The 13,849-nt window shown below is 59.7% G+C and overlaps 1 protein-coding gene across 2 annotated transcripts in view; it reads right to left on the reverse strand.

Moving 5' to 3' along the window:
• Window positions 1-13,463, reverse strand: part of BCAR1 (BCAR1 scaffold protein, Cas family member) — a 37,856-nt gene extending 24,393 nt beyond the window's left edge. For both annotated transcript variants that reach the window (XM_032424421.1, XM_032424423.1), the window contains exon 1: window positions 12,903-13,463. In XM_032424421.1, coding sequence (XP_032280312.1) covers window positions 12,903-12,914 — 12 coding nt within the window. In that variant the 5' untranslated portion in view covers window positions 12,915-13,463. The remainder of the gene's footprint in view (window positions 1-12,902) is intronic.
• Between the last annotated feature and the right edge of the window lie 386 nt (window positions 13,464-13,849).

The raw sequence follows: 13,849 nt of genomic DNA on the forward strand, positions 1-13,849 counted from the left end.
GGGGTTCTAGAACCTCGAACCCCTGCCTGATGGCGGCCCCGCGGAGGCTCCAGCGGCCAGCGGTTCCCAGGACCCGCAGGTCCGGCAGGAAATGCCACTCATTTAACTCTTTCAAGCTAGGGACCGCCCAGCCCGCCCCGGGACCGCCTCAAAGCCGGTACGCGGACGCCGGCCGGCGCTCGCAGGAGCACGGACCCCGCCCCGCGCTCCCGGACCCGGGCCGCGTCGGCCGCACTCACCAGGTAGTTCATCGTGTCCGGCCGGCCTGGGGCCCCGCCTCCCCGCGGGGGCGCACCACAAGCTGCCCGCGCCGCGCGCTCTCGGGGCTCCGAGAAGGCCGCAGCCGCCCGGGTCCCGGTGTGGGTCCGACCGCTTCAGCCACCACGCTTGCGGCCGCCACCACCGCCCAGAGAAGGTCCCACCTCGCTCCGCCCGCCGCCGCAGCCGCCGCCGCCGCCGCGGCCCGGCCGCGCGCGCCCATTGGCCAGTGTGGCTCCCCATGCAAATGAGCCGCCGGCCGGCCCCGGGGGCGCGGGCGCGCACCGCCCAGTGGGACCGCCCCTAACCACCCCCTTCCCCCGGCACCAGGCTCAAGCTACCAGCCTTCGAGGCTGGCACGGAGGACATTACCTTTTCTTCAAATGCACGTCCCCCGCCCTCCATCAAGGACGAGAATGCGTCCCTCCTCAAGGACTAAACAAATGCCCCCTCTTCTGGGAAGACTGCCGGGATTACCCCCCTCCAACATGCGCTGCTGCAGTCCCATGCAGCCCCCAAAACGCTAGCCTCAAGTCGACTTCTGCCTTCACCGCCCACCAAACCCTGGGCATTACACACGTGTCCATAGGGCCGTCTGATCCGGATCTGAATCTAGAAATAACAGGGAAGGGGCAAAGAATAGCTGGTAGAAAACTAAAAACGACCACCTCACCAACTCTGGTCAGGCCTACCCTGAAAGCCCCAGGAAATTAAGACTCAAGGCGGGGGGCTGGGAACTCCAACAGGTCCCATAATCCAAGAGGCACAGAGCCGCAGGGCTCACCCTGTTCCACCAGACATGCCTGAGGCTCTGGCCTATCCAGGGTCAAGGGGCTCACCATCTCCCACCTTCTCCACTGAATTGAACCAAGCGACCCTGAAGCGTCCCCCCCCCAATGGTCTCAGTTCTGCCCTAGAAGCTCTGCTCCCACCCCAATCCCTCAGTCAGTCCTGTCCAGGCCCAACACCATGCCCAACAACATGGGGGTGCGAGGTTGCCAGGAATGAGAGGGAAGGAAGAAGCACCACAGGGAAACTGAGTGGAGAGCACCTTGATTCTGGGGAGCCCCCCTCCCTAGGCTGCAGGTCAGTGACCGTCACCCCACACAGCACAATCAGGGTGTGTCAGAGTCCCTGAGCATGTCCAGGGTTGCACAATGGTCTGTAGAGACGTCTAGGATAGAAGCTGCTCCAGAACCAGACTGTGCAGTGCCTTATCTCCAGGATCCTCAGCTACCGTCCTGGACCACTTGCTGAGCTTACAGACACCATCAGGCAGCTCACAGTGCCAGGGAAGCAGTGGGCAGACCTGGCTGTACCCTGCAGGGAACCCTAGGCATGGCCTATAAAATATATACAAGCCCAAGGCAGACCCACAGCTGCCCCCACACCTGAAGCACCTACCTGACACCCAGGGCTCAGCTGCCTCAGCCGCTGGCCAGGTGTGCCACCTCAGCCCTCTCCCATCTGTAAAACCAAGGGGTGGGGCTAGGGGCCCCCGGATAGCTTGTTAAAAACCACATTCCTTGGGGCACCTAGCTAGCTCAGTCAGTAGAGCATGCAACTCTTAATCTCGGGGTTGCGAGTTCGAGCCCCACATTGGGTGTAGAGATTACTTAAAATATATATATATTTTAAATCAGATTCCTAGTTCTCTCCCCTTCAGAAAAACTCACAGGGACCCACTAGACAGAACTCCTGGCCTGGAGGGAGGGGGAAGCAAGGAGCAGCGGGATTTGTGACCCAGAGTCCTCAAGAAGGAATGGGGCAACTAGCTGCCACCCTATGCTCTCCCCAAGACTGGTCCCCTCATCACTCTTAAACTGCCCACTTCCCCACAAGCGGAGCCTGCGGTCAGGGAAACACTCCCTAAGGCATCCCCTCCTGCTGTTCCCAATGTCTCTGCCCCAAAGTCAGGCATGGAGCTGTGGGCCCAGCCCCTCCTAAACCCTGACCCTGTCCTCGCCCAGCTAGCACCGGAGGTTCCAAGGAAGCAGAGTGGAACCAGCTGGGCAACGCGTGAGAATGTGTCTGTGCTGGATGCTAGAGGGAGTCCTTAGGTTTTTGGGGGTCTCCACTCAGGGGAGATCAGGCTTTCACAGCCAAGCAGAACCCTGCCTGCCGGGCTCCAGGCAGGTCTCTGCAGGGGTGGGCGGGGACACAAAAGGCCTGGCCCTCAGCGGGCTGGCCCTACTCCATCCTAGCTGGCCTTGGGAGAGAGGAGGCGGCCGGCTGGGACCAAGGGAACAGGAGACCCTCCCGACTCTGGCTCTGGATTAAAGCAGCGCTGGAGGCGGGGTTGCTGGTGTGGGCGGGGAGGCGGGGGAGGGGAACCCCGCTCAAGCGGAGGCATTTCAAAAATTTGCTCCTTTTCCACTTAAACTCCCTCCCACTCCCCAAGCCTGTGCCTCCCAGAATGGCATTTCCGCTTTGTAATCAAGGCCCTAGGATCTGTGCCCCACTGTGATGGAAGGGGGGTAATTCGAAGGGGAGAGGAATGCCCCCTCCCAGGCCTGCAGGTAGATGGGTAGGGGAGGGGTACCCATTGGGCAGGCTCTGGCTGGGGTGTATGGAGAAGCAGACCCTCAGTGCCAAGAAGCTCTGGCAGTGATAGAGCCCCCAGGACAGCCCCCATGCTGGCCCTGGGCCTAGGGCTCTATGACCATGTGCTCACTTCATGCCCACAGTGATCCTACAAAACAGGCTTCATGATTAGCCCCACTGTCCTGATGAAGAGGTTGAGACCCAGTTTACTGCCCCTTGCCCCATCCTATAGGCTCCCAGCCACAAAAGGATCAGAGCTGGTGGCCAGGGAAGGGAGGATGGGGCTGCTAGACAGGTGGGGCTCCAGGACAGGGCAGGAAGGGAATGAAGGAGCAGGGGCACTAGGGCTCAGAAAGCCAAAGAAGCTGTGGCACTCAGAGACCCCAAAGGACAAGCAGCTGAGACACAAGCACTGCCCCAAACACAAATGAGTTCAGAACTGGGGCCCAGTACCACCACTCCAACACGGAGTGCAGGGCAACGTGAGGGCCATGAGGATGAGCCTGGAGAAGGCGGAGAAGGTGTTGCTGGCTGGAGGCAGCCTGGCATCTCCTGCCCGGCAGAGGACTCACAGCTCAGAGGCTGGAAGGGGGATGTCACCAATCCTCCCCTGGGTCCCAGAGGAGCAGTCTCTAGGAAACATGGTGGGACGAGCACATGGGGACAATGGTTTCCCATCTGTCCATTAAAGTGTCCACTGGGGTGGGGGCTGCTGCTGATCCCAGACCCTAAATGGGGAGGAGAGCTTGGGACCCAGCTCCCACTCTCTGGGCTTTTTGGGTCTTCTTCAGGTCAGACCCGCCGCACAAAGAACTATTCTTGCTTTAGGGCCAACAGTGTCTGTTGCAGCGTTTGTAACAGCAAACAAAAGGGGGGCCCACCTGAGAGGCCCAACTGTAGGGGACTGGTTAGACAAGCATAGCCTCTCCATGGAATATTGTGCAGCTATTAAGGTGGCCATGTTCAAAGGCTGAAATCATGCAAGAAAATGCTTATGACGATGGGAAGTGAAAAGAGTAGGCTAAAATGGCTTGTGCAGTGTGATTGCAGGCTGCCCCTTTCCCAGCAGCACGAGAGGGTGGCTGGATGGGTCAGCTGATGGCCAGCTCTGGGAGAGGCAGCAGGAAAGGATTTCCTGAGGCCGGAGGTGAGTGCTGCCCGCCCTGGGGACAGGAAGAAATGATGTATCTGGAGGGCCACGGGGTGTTGACGCCATCCCTCTGGGCTGGCCGCTCAAAACCAGCCTGAGAGCTGAAGGCAGCCTGTGGATGGCCCAGGCAAGACGTGAGTCCAGCCGCATCCAGAACCACTGCCACACATAGGCTGGATGCCCCACACACTGGCCGTCAGAACTCCATTCCCCAGAGGCCCAGAGAGGGGACGTGCCAGGAACTGAGCTGACTGCAGCCCGCCCACCCAGTGAGCCAGGTGTGTCCCCATGGGAAAGCACTCCAGGTGACCTCCAATAGTGCAGAGCATGTCCTCTTAGGGTGATGCTGCAGCTGCTGGACATAAGGAGCTTTCCCATTTTCCCCTGCTCTCTGAGGATGGAGTGACCAGTGACCAACGGGGCAGTTCATTCATCCATGATGAGTCTGACTGTGGGAAGGTGGGCGGGCCCACCAGCCTGGAGCCAAATCTCAGCCTGCCATCCTCTTCTACCTCCCCCCAGGCTAGTGCCTGGAGACCTGGGTCCCCTCGGGGGGGGGGGGGACTGCCAGGTGCAGGGACACAGCCAGTGAGGGCAGAGGGCTGACTGCCCTCCCAGATCCAGGCCTGGCTCCCAGCAATTGCAATGCGCCCCCCCCCCCCCCCCCCCCCCCCCCTACCTGCTCTGGCTCTTTCAAGGACTGGGAACTGGAAGGAACTGAATACTCTTCTAATTCTTTTCTTGTTGCTTTTCTAACTGGAAAATTAAAGAGCAGCCGAGGCACCTGGAGGTGCCAGCTTCGGAGAGGAGCAGAGCCCCAGGCTGGCTCACAGCAGGCCCCAGGCTGGAGCTGGTGAACGTGGCTGGGCCCTGGAGCACTTCCCAGAGGCTCTCTGCCACACCCCAGGGCGCTGACTCCGGGTGGCCCCAGTCCCCTTTCTCCTCTGCACCCCTTCATACCCATCTCCCTCAGAGACCACCTCTCCCGACGGGATCCCCCTGGGTGCTTGGACCAACAACCAGGCCCCCATGTGTGTAAGGAGAAGGTTAGGGCCTAGGTGCACTTGCCCTCTCTGCTAGTGAACACCTCTCCCTGCATCCTTACCACTCCACCTCCCCAACACTACCTGGGGGAGGAATGCAGAAGAGGCTGCAGAAGAAATGGGGGCAGGCGGAGAGAGGAGCAAGGTCCTGGCTGGGGGTGGGGGATGAAGACAAGTCCCTGTCCCCAGAGAAAAAGCTTAGCTGCTGGTGGCTGCCCAGCCCTGGCTGACAGCCTGGGCCGGCAGGGACAAGGGTGCGATCAAGAAGCCACCCCAGCTAGCCATCTGCTCGCGCCTCTCCCCATAGCAACCAGCCCCAGCCTAGCAGGGCAATTGGAGGGGGATGACTTCAAATGCCATCTGCCACCCCCCCCCCAAGCCTCCTTCCGCAGGGACACAGGTGCTCACACCCACAGAGACCCAGGAGGGGCAGACAACGTGGCCCGGCCACTTGGCTGGGGTAGGTGGGCAGGGAGAGGCGTGAGGGGCAGTGGAGTCACAGGAGGGGACCCTGGGGCTCTGGGGGCAGCAGGGTGAGAGCGCAGGAAGGAGCCGCTGCCTCCCCCTCCTTGGACAGCCCTGTCGGGGCGTCCTACTCGCCCTGCTCCGGCCCACAGAGGAAGGCTCCAGGGGCCGCAGGACGCCCAGAGCCCAGTCCTCAGCCAGCTGGAAGCCACAGGCACAGGGCAGAGACTGTTAATGACTCCAGCTGGCGTCACCGTACCTTTCGGAGCCATGTCGGCGCGCGTGCTCAGTGTAAGGACAGCAGCAGGCCCGCCCACCACCGGCCAGGAGACCGTGGCCGACAAAGGCACCCTGGTGTCAGCAGCACGCCCATGCACCTGCCGGTCACACGGCAGCCGCACCTGGCCTGGCACTGGGGGGCACTCCCTTGGGCACTCCACTAAGCCCTCCCAACTCTCCCAGCCCCTGCTCGGGGGGCCCGAGCTTCCCTGAGCCCCTGAACCACAAGAGGAACAAAACCTGCTCTGACACCCTCGGGCAAAACCTCGCTGCGAAGCCCTGTTGCCCCTATCTCTAGCAGCCCAGGCTGGGGGCGCTGGCCGTGTGGGGAAGGGCCGGTTACGGGGTTTCTCACTACCCACATTACAGTGTGCCGGTCATTCCTTCAGCACCTATCACCACCAGGACACAGCTGCATGAAAACGGGTCCTGGGGGGGTGGGGGGGCGCGGCACACACACAGACACGGACCGTCTGTGGGGACGAGAGCTCGGGAGGAGAATGCAGCAGACCACAGGCGATGGCAGGGGCTAATTCATACAAGGTGCTGGGGTGGGGGGGTCCTCTCTGAAGAGGTGGCATTTAACCAGATGAGCGAATCTCCTACCAGGCTCATTATGTAGAAAAAATAACGGTAAAGATTAGTAAAAATAGCACAGGCTCGCCAACTCCCTCCGTGTGCAGTGCCCTGGATGCAGAGAATGGTTCTCACGCAACCTCCCCCCATTCCTTGAGTGGGCAGGGGGTGTCCACCAGACTGGGCTCCCCAGAGTTAAAGCGGAGCAGCCCAGAGTATCTGCCCAGGGCGGTGTCTCGGGACAAAGAGCGAGCCCAGGAATCTGTCCAGACCTGAGAGGGTGCAGCGATGGGGGCAGCATACAGGTAAGGCTCCATGCTCTCCTGCCTCCCGCTCTCTACAGGTGTCTCCCTGCCAGGACCTCTGGACTGGACTGGATAAACACAGCTGACTCCAAAACCTAAGACACGTCACCTCTCGAGCAACCTAGAAAGAGGGCACACAAACCCCAGATACCTGGGCAGGGCTGAATAGAAGGGTGTGTGGTCACACCACTTCCTGAACAAGATGTAACTCGGGGGGACCCAGGATCTGGAAGCGCAGACAACTCTCTAGGCATGCCTCAAGGCGCACGTGCTTGGATATCAGGTCTTATAAAATACTGAAATGGAGTATTATGCCAACAATGCCAGGGTTCCAGTACCTAAAAATACACAGCGTACAAAACCAGAGACAGATATCCATCAGCAAGAGAAGGGCTAAGTACATAATTTCATATTCATAAACAGAACACTACTCAACATGGCAGAGAAAAAAGAACTCTTGATACACACTGCATGGATGAAAATCTCAAAACTGTTACGCTGAATGAAAGAAGCCAGGCCTCAAAGAGCACATCGCTATATGCTTCCGCTTACAGTAAGCTCAAGAACAGGGGCGCCTGGGTGGCCCTGTCAGTGCAGCATCCGACTCTTGGTTTGGGGCTCAAGTCATGATGTCAGGATCATGAGGCCCAGCCCCATTGGGCTCTGCTCAGCTAAGGGTCTGCTTGGGATTCTCTCTCCCTCTGCCCCTCCCCCAACATGCTCGTGCTAGTGTGTTCTAAGATAAATAAACTAAGCCACAATGCAAGAAATCAGAATGCTGGCCACCTCACAGAGGGTTGGAGACAGGTGACTGCAAAAGGGACACTTTCAAACTTTCTGAGATGATGGAGATGTATCTTGATTTGATTGATGGTGACATGGGGTCTGCATTAGTCAAAACTCATCTAACATCTGTCCATTTCAATAGATGTAAAATTCCTTAATAAAAAGAGTCTCACTGGTAAAAATAAAACAAAGCACAGAGGAAAAAATACATGGAATTAAGAATACAAAAATAGGTATTGCAATCCTAAACCCACCGTGTTACCCTTTTTACCCTGGCTGTCAGGGAGCTTAAAGTTATGTATGTCTACCTTCCCCATACATTACATAGTTCTGGATCTTTTGATGATCCCAGACTATTTGTGTCTTTCACTATAATCTGCTTCAAATCCTTCTTGGAACTTGGAGGAGTTTAAATAATAAATTTAGATGACTGAAAAGCCCCCTCAGCCTCTAATCTTCTTTAGAGAAGGGATTAATTTTAGAGCTGCAACTTGTGACCATCAATCTGGCCAGAGCAGGCATCCAACACCACCTCTACCACAGTTCCCAACCTGTCCCCAGCCATTTTTCTTTTCTTGAAGAGAGGGAGAAAATGGCCTGGCAAACAGTGACTAAGAGTAAACCAAAGAAACAATGGGGTTTGACCAGGATGAAATCAAAGCAGGCAGCTGTGACAAAGCCCAAGTCAAAGGCTGGGGAGGTAAAGGTGACCCAGTGGTGAAGGTGACCCACTGACATGGGGGGTGGGGGGAGAGGGGCAGGATCCCAGGCACCCCTGACCTAGGGAACACAGCCTCATGCCTGGAGGTGGGAAGTGGGGGCTCAGTGGGTGCTGCCTTTGTGGCCCACTTGCCTCACTCACAGGCTTGAGCACCCCCTAAAAGTGCCTCCTTCTTGTAGAGGGGCTATTCCCTTACTGAGCAGGCTGCTGCAGATCATACCTGAGGACAGACTGCAGGGCCCCAGGGCTTCCACTGCCTGCAATTCTGTACCCATTCCTGGGGGCACTCAGTGCAGGGCATGTCCACCTGGCCTGAAGCACGGTGGGCCAGCTGGTGGCCCTCATGGAGACCACTGTATGTCGGTGGGGTGAGGACAAGTACCTGCCCATCCAAAGCTCAAGAGGCAGGGGTCCTGTTGGCAAGGTGGGGCAGGCGAGGGTCTAGGGTCATCCTATGCTAAGGCCTTAGCGGGAAACACACTAACCATCAAGAAAGGGCCACTGGGGGAAGATTGGGCAGGCCACAGAGAGCTGATCACCCCGCCCCAAGTCAGGAGTGGGTCTCGGCCACTGCACCAGCCAGTGCTGCAGGATAAAGATCATAACCTCAACCAAAGGAGCTGCTATGACTTATTAGCCTCTTACTAAGAGCTTTCTGCAACCCTTGCCAAGTTCTCACAAAACTCCACGAGTTAGTGCTGTTAACCTCCCTGTAATACAGATGCGGAGACAGGCTCAGAGAGATTCAGTAACAGCTCAAGGTGTAGACTAGCCAGCATGATTCATTCTAGAGCCCTTGCCCTCAACTCACCAAAAGTCCTCCCCATCCTGAAGCAGCCTCTCTGGGAAGCCCCACTCAGCCCCCAGCCAGGCTTCCAGGACAGCAGCTGAGACGCCAGGCTCTCTGCATGGGGACCCGGCTGTCTGTCCGCGGGGGTTCCTCTGCACTCCCCGTGCCACATGCTCAGCAAGCAGCCTGGGCAAGCTAGGGCACTGAGGCAGACAGGAGCCAAGCAGGCCTGGGACCTACCCCGAGGAAGCCTGCGGCCTGGTGAGGGAGCCTGACAGCAACCAAATAACCCCAGCAATAAACACACAGTCACAGATGCGAGCCCCCGAGGGCTATGCAGAATGGTGCCCTCTGCCTGAGCACTTGAGGGTGAGCACGGGTGAGCAGGAGTGACCTGGTGAGCAAGGCAGTGGCCGGAGATCACTTCCTGCAGAGGGAGGGCCAGGCAGAGCCAAGGCCAGGTGGGAGGAGCGGCAAGCCAGGTGCTTTGGAGCCCGAGCGGAGGACTTTGGACTAGGACCTTGCCTCTCCCCACTGTCTTCTTCTGAGCCCGTTACATCGGGCCTCAGCCGTCCACAGCCTGGAGCGGTGAGCCCAGCAGTGAGCCCAGGGCAGAGCCTCCTGGCTTCCTGGCCAGCTGTCCCATCACAGCGCCGGCTGGCATAGAACCAGCCACCCCTGGTTCCTGGGATCGCTGGTGGAGGTGCAACCAGGTGCCACACCTGGTCCACTGATCTCCACCAACCACGGCTGGGGCCTCACGGGGCTAGACCCACCCTGCCGCAGAGCCGGCGCAAGCTGCCTGGCCTCTCCGAGTCCCAGCTGCCTTATCTCCCCAGGGTACCGAAGGGGTTACACAAACTCATACTTGAAAAGCCACAAGCAGAGGGTCAGGCTCTCAGCAGCCTTGGCCTCTGTGGACAGCTCAACAGGCCGCAGCCCCCACAATTAGAGAGGCCATGCAGGATGACGCTCACTTTCCGGCTCTGCATCCTGCCAGACCGGGCTCCCGCCCCGACTTCGTCTCTCAGTGGCCATGCAACCCTGGCAAGACACAGGTCCTCCGCGAGCCTGTGAAGCCCAGAGCCCAGCTCCTAGCACACACATCAGCGCCTTCACTCCTTGAAAGGACCCACCGTCAATCAGTAAAGGAGCAGAGGAAAAGATAGTAATAATTTTAAAAAGGAAAATAAAAAATTAAATTAAAATGAATAAATAAAATAAAAGGGAGCAGAGAGGCTAGCAGGGTAGGGTCCATTTCACAGACAGGAAATGAGTGGCAGGAACAGACATCAGGGGACTTGTCCACAAGCTGGAAGCTGGCCTCCTGCCTGACAGCGCATCTTGCCGCTCCTAAACATGAATCATGCCAATGCCCACCAGGGGCCTCAGGGGGGTGGCACGGCGGGTTTCCTTTCAAATGCTCCCTGCCTGACTAGAGGGAAGAGACAGGCCTGGGGTGCCAGATGGCCATGCCCAAGAAGAAGGCCAATGTCAGGGAACGGCCAGGAAGTAAATCTCCAGGTGCTATGTGAGCGCCTCCCTCAGCTCAGGCAAGAAGAAGGAGCAACTGAGCAGAGCCTCGGGATGACTCTCTGGGCCCCAGAGCCCATGAGGGTCAAATATCAGAGTGAGATCAGCTAATCCCCGCACAGGACCCCACTCTAAGAGGAAGTCACTCCTAGCTCAACCTGGCCCATCCCAACCTCTTCTCTCCCTGCCACCACCTCCCATTCCATTTGGAAGCATCTTGTAATTTCTATGGGCCAAAGTGCCTGCGTCAGCCCCATCCAGGAAAAGATTGCCCAAATGAACGGGTATGCTTAAAACCAAAACACATCCGTGAGTACCACATGGGCAGTCACCACTCTGGGTTCCAAGAGCAGGGCTTAAGGAGGCAGCTCGGCCTGGAAGCCTCCGAGGGGCCTCACCACTCACAAGCATAGGAAAGCCATTTTCAGAATATTTCACAGCAGCTCCAAAAATGAACCTCTCCTCCCAGCCCCACCAGCTCATACACTGCCCAAGGTCCCAGGAGAGAGCTGGGGTACTCTGACAGCCCAGCCACTAGGGGCAGATGGTGAGGCCTCTGCCCACCCCCAGCAGAACCCCCGAGGGCCGCGGCTGTAGGCCGGAGTGTGGGGAGTGACTTGGAGCTATAGCAGCGGAGGGGACCCACCGTGCAGACCACGGCTCCAGGTCTTTACGCAGGCGTCCACAGTAGTGCCTAAGTCAGACCCACCCCCCTGCCATACCTCTCTCCTTACAGTCGGGGCCACTGAGGTACAGAGCCCAGGAAGGCTGCCCAAAGTCCTGTAAGGCAAGGGGTCTGGCTGCCACCCTAACTCTAGGTCCAGACCTCTGTTATGACTGTGGACAACCAAACCAAATCAAGCCCAGACCTCCCAAACTGAGACCCACCCAGCTTGTGATGTGGCCTGAGTCACATTCCCCATTCACTACTGCCCTAAAGCCCCAGGCCCTCAAGCAGGCTCAGAGGGTCCACTTCCCCTCCAGCCAGGGCCCACAGGGTCAGGGCAGGTCCCTTGATACCCTGGGCCAGAAAAGATCCAGAGCTTTGCAGGACAGCAGAGCAGGAGAGAAGACAGGCATTTTCTGTCTTCTTTCTATCTTTCTAAAGATGAGGCAGTTATGCTCTGAACCCGAACATGCGGGTGGGGGGGGTGGAGCGGTGGAGGGGGGGTGGAGTCCACCTCAGCACAGTCTGGAAGCCGTACTTTTTTCATCTGTAACTCTGCATTACCGCTCTGGAGGCGGCAGGAGCTGGGGTCTCTGATTCCATAATAACAACGCTCTGCACTTAACCCAGCACCTTCTGTAATCTCCACACACTCCACGGTGATCCATTAAGAGGCCACTGCTCTGCCAGGAAGCCCCCACTGTCTGCTTCACCCTAAGAATGGGGCTAGGAGTGAGGCGCAGTCCCAGGAAGGCGGTCAGGTGGGCAGGCACTCTGGCCCACTGCCCCTTCCTGTCAGAGGGAAAAGACCCTAAGTCAGCAGAGAAACAATGGCTGAAAGCCACAGATGGCCCAGCCTTCGATGGCGCCCCTTCCGGGTAGGACGCAGGATGTGGGCCCCTACCTCAGTCTGTCCATCTGTAAAGAGGGCTGGGGCCTGCACCTGAGGCCTGGTGACAGGGGGTGGCCAGGATCACCTGCCACCCTTAGGAGGCGCCCCGATGCCCCCAGATGCAGGCCTAAGTGTGGAGCCATGATGGCCTGGGAGCTGGCCAAGCCTGCCTGGCTGGGGCAGGAGGAGGGAGTGACAGGCGAGAAGAGAAGCCCCCATGGCTAGGAGGGAGGAAAGGGCCGGTCCGGCACCCAGAGGAAAACTTCCCGGGAAAGTGAGCCCATCAGCCTTCCTGGGGGTTGGCACAGATCCGCACTCCGCCAGGCCGTCCTGGGGGTGGGCTGTCCAGGGAGAGACACACCCCCGGCCCCAGGCCTGGCCATCGCGGGGACGTCCCTGGAGCACAACGGGGCAGCTACCCCAGGTGGCTTCCTGGGGGCAGCACAGAACTCCCCCCTTCACCCGGCCCAGCCATCCTGGAGGGGGCCTCCCGGCGAGCGACACAGACCTCTCCCCACTAGGCCTGGCCATCCCGGTGGGGGGAGGGGGTTCCGCGGGACAGCACGGACTCCGGCCTGGCCCGGCCGTCCCAGGGGTTTCCCGGGGCCAACAAAGGCCCCTGCCAAGCCTCCCGTCCTAGGGGGGTCCCGGAGGGGACAGCACGGAACCCAGGCCGAGCCGGCTCCTGTGAGAGGGTGCACAGAAAGGCAGGGGCAGAGAAGCCGCCCCCACGCTAACCCCCATTCATGCCCGGCCCGGGAAGGCCCAGGTGGGGTGACCTCCGCCCCCAGCCCGGAGCCCCCCACGGCATTAGGCCTGGAGCGGGCGGCGCGAGGTCTCAGGCCCGGCCGGGGGCGGCAGACCCGGGGTCCCGGCCGGCGGGCGGTACTCACCGGCACGGACATCTTGGCCTCCGCTCCCGGGCCCCGGGCGGGCAGCGGCGCCGGCAGGCTGGGGGCTCCGGTCCGCCGCGCCGCTCAGAGCCCCCCGCGCGGGGTCCCGGCGCTCTCGGGGTTCCCCGCCGGCTCCTGCGCGCTCCCGGCTGCCGGACTGTCCGGCGGCTCCAGCCCGCGCCGCGCATGCGCCGCGCCGCCCCTCCCCCTCCCGTCTCCTCCCCGGGGGCCGCGTTAAAGGCGAGGACCCCGGACCACCGCATTTTTCTGTCGGCCCAACGCGGCGAGGAGGCTCGGTCTCCACCCTTTACTCAACCTTCAAGGGCCACCTCGAGTCGCACCATGTCCTGTTCTCCCACCGGGTTCTGGAGACCAGAGCCCCCAACCCCCACGTTGCCCAGCCCAGGATGCTGGGCGCCTGCCCTGTGGTCTGGCGGGGCTCCCAGTCCCTGTGTCTGAAGGCGATTGCAGGTCAGCCTCGCAGGGCTCCTAGAAACCCTCCCCGCTCCTCCCGCTGAAAGCCCAAAGACCCGGGCACCCCCACGCTACGCTGCCCAGACCTCCTCCGTCCGCTCTGCCCTCCCCCGCGGCCCCTCCCTCGGTGGTGGGGAGCTTCCGACTGCCTGGGAACAGGCTAGCGCATTGTCGGGTCATCCGACAAATAGAGCTGACAGATAGAGCTGGACTGGCTTTTAGGGAGGATCCTGCCTCCCCATAACCCCCACTCAAGGGCCACCCACAGCCAGGCCACCCAGAGCCAAGGGCCAGCCCTTAGACGCTGGAAGACGGGCCTTCGCGGCCCCAGCCTTTCTTCCCCAAGGTTAAACATCCCCAATTTCTTCAGCTGTTCCACATCTGCCATGGTGTCCACAGATAGAGGGCCCATACCTGTGCGCCCTAATTTCCCACCCCCTGCCAGGTGGGCCTTGCTCTTCTCATGTTACATT

The sequence above is a fragment of the Phoca vitulina genome, unplaced genomic scaffold, assembly GCF_004348235.1.
Source record: "Phoca vitulina isolate PV1807 unplaced genomic scaffold, GSC_HSeal_1.0 scaffold30, whole genome shotgun sequence".
Classification (NCBI taxonomy): Eukaryota; Metazoa; Chordata; class Mammalia; order Carnivora; family Phocidae; genus Phoca; species Phoca vitulina.